Below are 13,099 nucleotides of genomic sequence, written 5' to 3' on the forward strand. Positions count from 1 at the left end.
AATGGAGTACCTCAGATGTAATTTGTCAGTTATGGAATTGAGGCGCCTCTCCCTTTCATTAAAATATTAAGATAATACCTGGTCTCTCCAACCCAGCTGACTGTTGTTACGTAGCTTGTGCCCACAAGTCTCTCCTCAGTGCTCTAATTGTTCTAAAGTAAAAAAGAGTACCAGGAGCCTGGACAGATTCACCCTGCAGGAGGTGCCAGTATCTTGCTTTGGTAAAACTAGATCAGGGTAACCAACGTGTGCCCTGCACAAGCCAAGTGAGGCCCCCAAAGTCATACAGTGCCATACTTCACGTGTCAGAGATGATGTGACACCATGCCATGCTTATCTTGCTGTGTATATTAACTGGCTTTAGGCTCCCATACCAAAGTGACCTTCAGTGGAGCAAAGCTGGAGCATCCCTGAGCTGGTATGTCTCTTCTCCTCTTGCAGGATGATGAATTTGGAAAAGGCAGCTTCATTTAAGGCCTGCAATGCAAAGGCACCCACTATGAAAGATGGGGGTGCAGAGGGATAGCAAGGTTTTGCTCAGTCCACTCTCTGCAGAGCCTGCATGAAGATATGTTTTTCTTCTCTAAACCCCACTGAGCAAACTGTGTTCTGGCTGCTTTGGCTCAGTTAAAACCAGGGCAAGCAACATTGTCTGATCAGTTTGGATTTGGATGATGGGGCAAATTGCACACAACAGTGATGCTGCCAGCTCCACTGTGAAGATGGGACTAAAAGTCAGTATATTCTTTCTGCTGTTAATAGTGCTATCAGCCTACTCTGTGTATTTGTATGCTGAGAAAACTACCTCCTGTAAGTGCATAGCTTGTGTAATTGCATTTGGATACTGCAATAGGTGAGCACAGTATAAGAATCTAGGGAAACAGAGGTAGTCGACCCACTGCACGCTTCTTCCTTCTATACCAAGAAAAGTATGGAGAAAGTAGGATTTGGTGCACGGATGGTGTAAATCAATCCTTTCTGAGTCTTAAAACTGTACCAGCTGTTCAGGGATGGGTGGGAGGTGACCCAAGAAGTAGTAACAGTGGGGTATAAAAAGGCAGGAAGAGGGGATGAGCTATGATGGTTGTGGTCTTGGTGTGCCTTCCAATGAAGTAATTGCTCTTTTGTCATTGAGGTCAATGTGTTTGCTTTCTCTGGTAAGTTGAGAGAGAAAAAAAGTATGTGTATAAAGAAAGTACACAATGTATTGCGTGCACATATACAGATAACGAATCATTCAATTATCAGGTGTTTTTTAGAAGATAGAACATGGAACTGGGAGTCAGCTCAAGTTTTAAATCCATTTCTGCAGCTGACTTTCACAGCTCTTCAGTAACCTTCCACGAGTCATTTAACCTGTTTCCCCTTCTGTAAAATGGGGACATAATTTGTACCTATCTCACAGGTTTATTGTAGTGCTTTAAATAAAAGTTTGTTGGTTTGTAAATTGCCTTAGGATTCCTTGATGGAAGGTGCCATAGAAATGGAAATGATTATTATTTTTGTACTAGTGTACAAATGGAACTACCCATGGTGTGACTATTGCATATCAAACACGCAGGCAAGTGTTTTCAGCTGGTACCTGGGCTTTAACTCTTTCCTTGGTATAAATCAAACAAAATGAATATGGTGCATTGACATGGTTATGTCAGATAAGTGTTTTACATAGCTGTTCCTTTTTAGCAAGTGAACAACTGGAATTTCTGGAGAATAGGAAGAAGCAATACTTGAAGGCAGCGATCAAAGCAAAGCAGAAGAATGACCTTGAACAAGCCAAGCAGTATCTCAAGACAGCAAAGAGCTTGGACCCAAAGATTGAGCTGGCAAAAAGTGGCAAATCTGTTGATATTTCCAAGGTTAGTAAAGACTATAAACAAAGTGTTCTGCTTTGCTCCTTGGGAATCTCAAATGTCCTGTTGCTTGCATAAATCTACGAATGCTTTAAAACTTAATGTTTCTCATGTGAATTCAGTGCTGGTGAAAGGTGCCAGGTTGACAGCTCTAGAGCCTGATGTTTTCCACATAGCTACAAAACAGGCGATGGCAGTGCAAGCTCCAGTCCTAGTGCTGTTCTTCCTACTCCTCCCCTAGAGCCCCAGAGGGCCTGATCCTGGCCTGACGGAACCACCTCTGTGGGGGCGTGGGGAGTTTAGGCTCCATGACCCATTTGCTCCCTGGCCTCAAAGATGCCACTACGAGACAAATAACTGTAATCTTAACAGCTGAGCTGAGACCACCAGTTCGTATTGCATGGGCAGTCATCACATGGTGGCAACTAACAGATGGCTTGGAACCAGTGACCTAGAGTGAGATATGCCATATCCCTTTACCACTGTCCGCACCCACCTTCCCTGATTTGCTCACACTTCTCCCATCCCCTCTTGCTGCTTTTGTTCTGCTTCCGTGTTCCTGCAAGGAGCTCTGATGTGCCATGTTGTGTGGTATTGTGCAGCTACCATCACCCCTTACAGATGACGAGAGTGACTTCATCTTCATCCACCATGACGATGTCAAACTCTCTCAGAAGGTAGAAGAGGTGTACGCTAAGCTTATAAAACTGCTAAAGGACCAGCATGAGGTAACTACCTTTTCCTTTCAGTGCATCATTATGTGTTAAGAATCCAGTGACGGAAGAAATGCTTTGTATGCTTTATAGTGTTTCTTTGGCTTTTGCTGCTGCTGTGATCATGATCCCATCATTGTTTCGGTAGGATTTTCAACTCCTATTTAAAAATACTATTTTATATAAGCATTTTCAAATATGGTGTTTATAGTTAGGCACCGAAATCAATGGCCTGGTTTTCAGAGGTACTTCCATTTGAAGTCAATGGGAGTCCTTGTGCTGTGCACTGCTGCCATTGGTTTAGGTGTCTTAATTTTGGACATCCAAGTTTGAAAACATTAGCCTTAATCCTTAGGGCACAGTTAATCCTTGGGTGAATGCCATGTCTAAAACTATTAGAGGAAAAAGTGAGAGAAGGCAGTGGAAACTAAGCAAACACTATATTTGGTTTTGTATTTTTTTAAAAAGAAGTGGGTGGTGGTGGTGAAATCACCTGCAGAGATTTAGACAAACTGAGAGGTGTTCTATGAGTGATGTCCCTATGGGTGCTCTACTTGTAGGTGCAGCAGCACCCTCTGTGGCTGGGATCAGAGATATTCATCAGCAGTGCCATCGGACTGCATGTGTGCACACCTCCCCCCTATTGTGCTGTGCGTGGGACATATGTATAGTGCTGTGCAATCCAACCGCTCCCAGTTCCCTCTCTACCACTTCTGGTCTGGGACGGAATTCGCAGCAGTTGTGGTGTTTTCTTCTTCTCCTTTCCTCTTCTATCAAAAAAAAATTGTTTTTAATTATTATTTATTTTGTCTTTACCTTTACAGTTCTTTAATAGTTTGAGTTTCTGGTTTTCCCTGCTTCCCGCCCTTCCCGACTGGGAAGCCTTTCCCTCCACCCTTATGCCCAGATACCCCAGGTTTAAGAGGTGCATTTCTTGCTGGGCAGCCTTCCCTGTAACGGCTGGCCACACTCAGTGTATCCACTGTCTGGGAGAGGGACATTGTGACGGGTTGAACCCCCCCATCCGGGGTGCCACCTGATGTTTTGGGGTTCCACTGGTTCCGCCCAGTCTGGGTTTCCTCACGCGCCCTACCTGTGCCAGGCCCTCAAACCTCCTCTAGCACACACACACACACACATGTAAGGCCACACCCAGCTGCAGACACAGACTGAAATCAGCTCTGTGTGCAAAGACTCAGCTTGGGGATTTGCTCAACACTCCTGTGCACACCTCCTTTGGAGTGTAAGCCCAAAATAATATTGTCTTGCTCTATATAGAGAGATCTGCACAGTGCAAACTCCTAAAAATCACCCCCTCCCTCAATGTGGAGAGAGAGAGATGCACAGCTTTTTGCGTATGAATTGTACAAACTGGGTTTTATAATAAACAAAAATAAGTTTATTAACTACAAAAGGTAAATTTTAAGTGATTAAAGGGATAGCAAACATCAGAACAAAGCAGATTAATGAGCAAATAAAACAAAACACGCAAATTAAGCTTAATACGCTCAAGAAATAGGTTACAAAATGTAATTTCTCGCCCTAAAAATTGTTTTAGGCAGGTTGCAGAGTTTCTGTAGCTTAGAGGTCCAGTTATTTCTCTTTACAGACTGGACCTCTGTCTCAACCTGGACTCGGCCCCTGCCTTTCCCTTCAGGTGTTTTTAGCAATATTCCTTCTTGTATGGGGAGGCAATGAAGAAGAGTCCTGATTGCCTTACTCCCCAGCCTTAAATAGAATTTACATAAGGCAGGAACCCTTTGTTTCCAGTGGAAAAATACCAGCAGTGTCCAAGGTGGTATTCTGTACCAGGTGACATCATCAGATGACGGTGCAGTGTCAAAGCAACATCTTAGGAAGCTCCTCTGGAAGGTGGGAGATTAGTATCTTCAAAATTCTGTTGTCCTTAAGTGGCTCATTCAGGATGATTGCCTACTGTCTGGTGGGCGATCCCCAAGTACACACACAATTGTAATTGTTACATAGTCAATACTCCTAACGTCAGATACAGAAACGCATTTAGTAGATCATAACCTTTTCAGTGATACCTCACATGACCCATCTTGCATAAAACATATTTCAGTTATGCCATATTCATATTATAGCAAGATTTCTATGGGGAATGTGGGGTGTAACGTCACAGACATGTCCCGCAAAAGTGTTCCCACTGCCCTGGCCTGACACCCAGGGTCAGAAGGGACCAGGACATGAGATTGAAACTCTTCCTTATGGAGAATTTGCTTTGGCTGGCATTGAACCCAGGCCCAGACTCTTCCCCAGAGAGGCCTTCATGCTCTGCCAGGTCATCTGCCGATCCTCACTCTCCCTGTCGCCTGAAGAGAAAGTCATCCCTTGCTCATTTGGATGTCAAGAAACGGGTTTCCTCCTCACAGTCTGATGCACAGCCCACCAGAACACTGTCCCCGGTGAGGTCTGTTACCTCAGACTCATCTGATGGGGGACATAGCTCCAGTGCTCGTCTGAGTACCTCCAGCTCAAAGAAATGGTCTAAACGGTCTTAACCAAGCAGACTACAGCCCTTGGCACCATTTCCCAGCTCTAGGGGGACCAAGCCGAGCCGCCCTCAGGAGCTCCTGCACCAATGGCGTTTCTGGCACCGACAATACTCTAGGCACCAAGTAAGACCTCGGCACTAGCAAAATCGTTGGCACCGATCTAGTCAGTAGCACTGAGCAAACCAGTGGCACTGGCCTAGCCTCCAGCGCCATCTACCAATGTCTCAGGGACATACACTTTCCTTCGGCACCGTGTCTTCCATCAGCAGCGATGATGCTTCTCCCCCCTCCACAAGACTTCAGATACCCGACGCACCTGTTGGTCTCTGACACTCTTGAGTCTCCTCTTATGCAGTGTGACCGCCCCCACTTCCACCTTCCTCTCCAGACTCATGCTGCTCCTCCCTCTCTCCACCAAGAATGGCACCTCCCTTCCCTAGTGATGAGGAAGAGGCCAGGGCTCTATTGTTTCCTTGACTACAGGGTAACTCACACCTGCCCATTCTCACTATGCACAATCTCCCGCTGGTCCTCAAGCCTGGCAGTGGCCACTATGGATGCAGCCACGTGTGACACTCCCACCGAACTGGCCGTATTATGACCCTTGGGCCGTGTACAGGGCACTGTTCGGGAACCCTACCAGGGAGCATGAACGGAGACCTACACCTCTCCCTTCTCCATCGGTCTCTCACCTTTAAGAGGTTGAACTACCGCCAGCACCAACTGAACAGGAAGAACAGGAGGAGGCTCCACCAACCTTACTTTTTTCATCCTCACCTGACGAGGCTATCATGCCCCTACCACCCATACCTGCCGACAACTTCAGACACTTTCAGAAGTTATTCCACAAGGTTGCAGAATCTTTACAGATCCCATTGGAGGAGGTTAAAGACCAGCAGCATAAACTGCTGGATATACTTCACACATCCTCTTCTCCCAAGATCGCACTGCGATCAGTGAGGCTCTTCTCGACCCCCACAAAGGTTTTGTGGCAGACCCCAGTGTCTATTCCTCCAACCTACAAATGTGCCAAGAGGAAATATTATGTTCCAGTGAAGGATTCGGAATTCTTATTTTCGCACCCCATCCCAAATTCTCTGGTGGTCAGTGTGGTGCAAGAGAGAGGCCATCAGTTCCAATCCCGTTCTGACAATCCAGATAGAGATAGGAAACCTCGAGATCTATTTGGATGCAAGGCATATTCATTAGCCACACTGCAATTAGGGGCACTGCTTTCTAGTCACCTGCAAGTGGAGCACCCATAGGTACATCACTTGAAGAAGAAGAGAAGGTTACTCGCTCTGTGCAATAACTGAGGGCCTTTGAGATGTGTGTCCCTGTGGGAGTTCCACTACCTGCCCTCTGCTTCGGAGCCGAAAACATAAGCTCTGCAGCAGAGAAGGAACTCGGGGCGATCAGACCGCACAGCACTATATATACGTCCTACGCACAGTGTGAGAGAGGGAGGTGCGCCTGTGCGATCCAATAGGCACTACTGATGAAGATCTCCGATCCCGGGCGCAGGGGGCACTGCTGCATCTACAAGTGGAGTACCCATAGAGGGACACATCTCAAAGAACCTCAGTTACTGCACAGCGTGAGTAACCTTCTCTTTTCTTCTGTGTAACATGCAGGTCCTCAATCTGAAATCTTTCTTCAGAGATGTGTCTCATGGGATAATCATTGTTACTTATTTTTTCTGTTAATAGAAATGTTTGCAGTATTCCAGGCAGTTCATGCATCTGGGAAACATAACTGAAACAGCCCGGTAAGTCTGCTGCCACCATCTGTATTTATCCCATCATGTGGTCTACCCAGAGCAGGGGCTGCCGTGCTTTCAAGTACAAAAGGAGATTGGTGTTTGTGGGCCGTTGGCCACTGATTTACTTGTGGTGTTAGGTGGTGGAGCTGAGTGAATCAGTCTGTATCTTGTACTCAGTGAAATACTGTTTGCTGACCACCACTGCTTTACAGGTTTGAAAAACTGGCAGAAGCATGTAAAAAGGACCTGGAGATTCTGCAGCTTGCACAGGCCCAGGGGATGGATCCCCCCAGCCATCACTTTGAGGAGAGAACCTTTAAAATAATAAGGTACAAAAAGTCAAAGGGTGTCATCAGCAGACTGGGATGGGATACTCATTTCTAGTCTCTATGTACAGGGGATAGAGGGCTTTAACTCCCATCAGAGCAAAGAAGAGGTAGGCACTCCAAACTGCTCCACATTCCTAAGAAAAGATCCCAAAAATTTAAGGATTCTTCAGATTTATTAAATAGCTGTTTCTCAACTTCACTTTTAGGTCTCTTTATTGCAAAGACAAATCCAGCTGCATCTTCCCCCAACCCTCCCTGCTTTAACCATGTTTTTTCCCCCCAGAACTGATGTCTTTGAGGCCTGTCTTTGGCATCCTTCACAATGCTATCTGTAACCCAGATCCAGCACAGAACCAAAAATAGCCTTTGCCTGTTTCTACTTTGCCTTCCTTCTCCTCTCCAGTTCTTGGGTTGAGATTTATGTAGAAATAGGCTTTTCTCCAGGACTCTCATTCCCCTTCATGTTTGCCAAGTGTCATGTCTCTGAACTACAGCAGTGGAATCCTGACAGTGGGTTGGGAAATGCCAGGCTGTTGGACTGAACCTGTGTTTTGTATCTCTTCTTTCTCTCCCTCTCCAGAATATTTTCTGAACTCAACAGTACGGAAATGCATCTTATCATTGTCAGGGGAATAAACCTGCCAGCTCCCCCAGGTAAGGATCAGGAAACACACTCTGATCTCTAGCCTTTCTCTGAGACCATAGGGAGGTTAGTGGTGGGGAATAAGATTTCTTTGCCCTAGGGATAATACTGTGACGTTAGGGTGACCAGATGTTTGGTTTTCAACTGGAACACGTAGTCGAAAAGGGACCATAGTGGCTCCGGTCAGCACCGACTGGGTTGTTAAAAGTCCAGTCGGCGGTGCTGCGGAGATAAGGCAGGCTAGTCCGTACCTTTTCTGGCTCCGAGCTGCGCCCCGGAAAAGGCCAGCAGGTCCAGCTCCTAGGCGGGGCTGGGGGGTCCGCATGCTATCCCTGCCCTGAGCACCAGCTCCGCACTCCCATTGTCTAGGAACTGTGGGCAATGGGAACTGCGGAGGCGGTGCCTGCGGGTGAAAGCAGCACACAGAGCCGCCTGCACGCCTCCACCTAGGAGCTGGACCTGCTGGCCGCTTCTGGGGCGCAGCGAGGAGTCAGGATAGGCAGAAAGCCTGTCTTAGCCCCTCCTGCTGTGCTGCTGACAGGGAGCCACCCTAGGTAAGCCTGCACCCTAACCCCCAACCTCCTGCCCTAGCCCTGAGCCCCCCATCCAAACCCAGAACCCCCTCCTATACCCCAAACCCTTCATCCCTGCAGCCCCCTCCCACACCCTGAACCCTCATTTCTGGCCCCACCCTGGAGCCCACACCCCCAGTTAGAGCCCTCACAACCTTCCACACTCCAACCTCCTGCCCCAGCCCAGTGAAACTGAGTGAGGGTGATGGAGAACGAGCCACCAAGGGAGGGGGAACGTAGTGAGTGGGGGACAGGGCCTCAGGGAAGGGTCGGGCTAGGATGTTGTTTTTGTGCGATTAGAAAGTTGGCAACCCTAGCTGACTTAGAGCTTTTGAAAGCTTTTTAATTTCAGTCCATATTAGCTCAGGCCCCCAAGTTTCAGTTCAGTTCCAAAAAACTGAAACAAAACTCAATGTAAATTGCAGAGTTTCTTCTGCTTTGAAGGCAGAACCCTAAGTTGTCCCAGCTTTGCTCGGAACTGGGCCTAGGTTCAAATTTCACAAGGCTTCAGGTTTTGTTATAAACATTTTGTATAGCTCTGAGATGGCTTGATTGCTTTTACTCTCTCGTCAGCCAACCCGCATGAGATGTTCAAGATCATCCCAGCCTTAGAGCAGCACAAATTATCCTTAGGCCCTTTATTTATTATAGGGGGTTAATTGCTGTTTATGTATGTACTCAGAACCAACGAGAGCATTAGCAGAATGTTTGCCTTTGATTGCCACGGTTCCAGTGGATGGGGTTTTCAAAAACATCCAAGTGATTTAGGTCCATGAGTCCTATTAAAAGTCAATTGCGTGCTTTTGAAAATCCCTGGATTGACTGTTTGACTGTTGTCTTGCACAGGTGTGACACCTAATGATTTGGATGCATTTGTGAAATTTGAATTTCATTACCCTAATACGGTGAGTGTGTGTTCAGGCCTTTGCTGTTCCTCAATCCAAAACCCTGCATTACTTAGCAATGTTATCTTATAGAGCCAGATTTAACTTAGAGGTGGTGCGGGCCTATTACTTTCAGGAGTTGACAAGTTGTAAATGCTTGCTATGAATTATAACTGAGTTGCAAGCCTAAAAGCAAACCTGTTCTTTTAAAATGCTTGTTTTTCGGTGCTTGTTTTAGAAATGGACAAAAAACTCTGCCCTCATATAAATGCATGTGACTCCCACTGTGATCAGTGGGAGATCCTCAGATTTCTTGAGGACAGGATCTGGCCCATATAAGTAACCTTTTCTCAGATGATTTTGTTTGTGTTTATATAACTGCTAGTAGAATTCAGGCTATTTTTGTCATTGAAACATTGAAATGGGGCCTTCTGAGACTTAGCTGTTCAGGTTCTCCCTCTCCCTAAAGATGTAAATGTTATTAGACCTTGAATACTTTCCTTTCCTTGACAGTCTCTTCCCCCGCCCCCGACACATACCTTTGAATACTGACACCAAAATGTTTTCAGATTTATTTTGTCCTCTTTCTTTGGAAGACCGTTGGTGCCAGCCCCTCCTTTCTAGCTATCTTGATGAGAATCCCTGGGAATAGAATCATAGAAATGCAGAGCTGAAAGGGCTCACAAGAGAGCTCTAGTCCATGCCCTACGCTCAGGCAGAATTAAGTATACCTAGACCATCCTTCACAGATGTTTGTCTAACCTGTTTTTAAAATACCATTGCTGTTAAAATACTGTTACTTTGCACACAGACTGCACCTTGCATTCAGGATTGATTTTTTGCAACATGTTTGTGTGTGTTTAACGGTGACAGTGTGTGATCTTGTGGATTGATATGGTGGTATATACAGTTCATCCCGTGCGGTGGGATGGCCCCAAAGAAGCTGACACAGATAGGGAGTCAGTTATCTGTCTTTACAAAAATGTGAGGCAAACCAGGAAATGAAAAGTGAAGTCTGTCACTCCATGCTCAGTGCATGGTGCTATACCTCTCCTCCAGTTTCTGAGTGCAGCAGTCTGTGCTAGAGGGGACTCTACATGTATACCATAAGATGTACCAGGGCTTCCATCACTGACTTCCCAGTGCAATATTTCTATAGCATTGTAGAACATTTAGCCCTAATTTTCTGTCTCTCATCAGCATGTGATTATAGCCCCCCGGGTTCTTTAAATATGCAGGACCTGATTCTTACCCCATGGTACACTTGTAGTAACTGTATTGAAGTCTATTGAATTACCTGCGGAAAAACCTGGTACAAAAAAGGAAACTTGGGCTGGTCCATATTCTGATCTGAGTTACAGGGTGTCAATCTGGAGTCACTCCATTTGATTTACATCAGCATAATAGAACAAAATCAGTATGCGTATGTGTAATTTTATAAGGAATACATATAAAGCCAGTATAGCTGTTTTTAATCTCTCATTTTCAGTGATAAAAAAGCCGGATCACTACGTCTTAGCCAAAACTTTAAATATACCTATTTCTCCTTCATAGCTGGAATCAATTTTTCAAAGTAGCTATGATAATTAGGTCACATTCTCTGGAGAGAGAACAACGACATTTAGCTGATACTCTGCTTTGGGTTAAAAGTTAATTCATTTTGGTGGCAGAGTGATTGTCAGGAAGAATAATAGTTGGCAAATTCCCTGAATGATTTGTGTTGAACTCCTTGTACAGCCCCAAAAGCTTCTTCTTATTTCAGCTCAAGTAGAAGGAATAGCATTATAGCCTAGTAGAATGTGCCTAGATTATCATGTATCATAGCAGCACCAATTAGTTTTATGATGAGTGTGTTGAATCAGGTGTGGCCATATAACTTCTCTATAGCACTTGTGTTTAATATTTGCTTTTGGCTAGTTCTATATCTAAAGTTAAATTTTGTTACCGCAATGAAATACAAATATTGGAATCATAAATGTGCCCATGCCCCTTTTTACCCTGGATAACCTCCTATAACTCAGGCTCTTTCTTCTTCTTCTTCTTCTTCTTCCTTGCCAGTCCCTAGTGGGGGGGGTCAGAATCTTGTATAGCCTACTTACAAACCAGGTGTACAATCATGACTTTTGGATGTGCAAATTGGTCTCTTCTAATGTTTGCTGATATCTGGTCCATGTACCAAGTCTTTCCCGTTGGTCATCTTCCATCCACGATCATTGCAAGGGCCATCCTTCCAGTACAACTCTCAGGTCTCCACTGGACATGTCCATACCAACGTAGCCTTGCCTCCCTCAACTTGTCTTCAGTTGGGGTGACCCATATTAGGCCCCTCACAACCTCATTTCATTTCTTATCATTGCATGTCCAGCCATTTGACCATCTCACCATCTTCATTTCCATAGTGGAGAACATACTGATTTCTTTCCTTGTGGCTGGACAAGTCTCTGTTCGTACATTAGGAAGGGTCACATTACAATTTTATACCCTATACCTTTTAACTTTATGGGAATCTTTTTATCAGAGAGAACTGGGGTCAGCTCTCTCCATTTTCACCAAAAAGCTTTGCTGTAATGCCGGGCAACTCAAGCTCTTCATTTAAGTTTAAAAAAAAAAAAAAAAAAATTTGCTGCTTCATATGAGCAGTATTTGCAACACAGGTTGGTGGCTTTATGTAAATGTTGCTTTTTCTTTTTCTTTTTTTTTTTAATAGGAGCAAGCTCAGAAAAGTAAAACGGCAGTAATTAAAAATACCAATTCTCCAGGTTGGTACCTGTTCTGGGGGTGGGAGTGAAACACTGCACCTTAAAACCACTTTGGAGTACAGGCTAGTCCCCCACTCTCTGAGCCATGCTAGAAGAGCAGACTGTGCTTTTCTCTTTAATTACCAGAGGCCTTGTTAGGGTAAATCCAGCTCATGTAGGAGTTTAACTTTTTATCCCCACTCTCTCTCACCCAGTGCAGGGAGCCATTGTTCATGTCACTTCTTAATCAAATGGTCCTGTTGCTCAGTACCCCTGAGCCTTTGCTGCATCCAGTAGGTTCAGAGTACTATAGTAGCCCTGTTAGGCGAGACACCAGTAAAACAAAAAATTAAGTAAATAAATAATAATAAATAAAAATAAATAATTCACTTACGAATCTTCAGAGATCACACTTTATTTCCTTTCTGATCATTTGTTCCAAGGGTAGTGACTGGATGAGCCTGACTGATCTTGTTAATCATTTTTATTGATCTGTTAATGTTAGAAATGTTGCCTTCACAACATAGCAGATCTTAAAGATGACTAGCAAAGGACTTTTTAAAAATTGGGATTGTGTTCCTTTTTGCTACTTTGTTTTTTCCAAACCAGGTTTTGTGGGTTTTTCCCCTACTCGTTTTTACCTTTTTAAAATAGCAGGAATGTCAAGTCTGGTCTTCCTAGATTTGTGCAGGAGGACCTGCTTGCTAGATGTTTCAGAAGCATGTGTATTGTGAGCTCTGACCTTAATTGAAGGGGTAGAGGCACTTAATCTTTAACAAAGGTTTCCTTTATTCACAATGTTCATTTACCATTTAAATTAAATAATGGTCATAGAATCTTCCAGCCTAGACCTTATTTCTCATATTTTAAAAAAATGGGAGGAATTTTTTTTAAAAGATCCCTTCAGGCTTTCTTTATATATAATAAAGAAGGAAAACAAGTTACAAGCCCAATTCCTCTTCCTTTGCAGGTCAATTTTAAATTCGTAGCATTCTTTTTACCCTTTTTTTCCCCCTTCCCCCCACCACATGCCATTTAAATTGCATTTAGTTTCCAAAACACTAGTTTATAATTGGGAGTAATAAACTTTGA

At 44.6% G+C, this 13,099-nt stretch overlaps 1 protein-coding gene across 13 annotated transcripts in view; it reads left to right on the top strand.

Moving 5' to 3' along the window:
• The window catches only part of CC2D1B (coiled-coil and C2 domain containing 1B), a 67,479-nt gene that overhangs the window by 38,604 nt on the left and 15,776 nt on the right, over positions 1 to 13,099 (top strand). For 12 of the 13 annotated variants that reach the window (XR_005226564.2, XR_006292767.1, XR_006292766.1 and 9 more), the window contains 7 exons: positions 1,684 to 1,856; positions 2,453 to 2,578; positions 6,789 to 6,847; positions 7,054 to 7,170; positions 7,751 to 7,824; positions 9,232 to 9,290; positions 11,977 to 12,028. Coding sequence is in view for 10 of the 13 variants with exons in the window: in XM_043553138.1 (XP_043409073.1) it covers positions 1,684 to 1,856; positions 2,453 to 2,578; positions 6,789 to 6,847; positions 7,054 to 7,170; positions 7,751 to 7,824; positions 9,232 to 9,290; positions 11,977 to 12,028 (660 nt within the window). In the remaining 3 variants the exon portion in view is untranslated. The remainder of the gene's footprint in view (positions 1 to 1,683; positions 1,857 to 2,452; positions 2,579 to 6,788; positions 6,848 to 7,053; positions 7,171 to 7,750; positions 7,825 to 9,231; positions 9,291 to 11,976; positions 12,029 to 13,099) is intronic. The other variant, XM_037907509.2, reaches the window with a different exon arrangement.

The sequence above is a fragment of the Chelonia mydas genome, chromosome 8, assembly GCF_015237465.2.
Source record: "Chelonia mydas isolate rCheMyd1 chromosome 8, rCheMyd1.pri.v2, whole genome shotgun sequence".
NCBI classification, from domain to species: Eukaryota; Metazoa; Chordata; order Testudines; family Cheloniidae; genus Chelonia; species Chelonia mydas.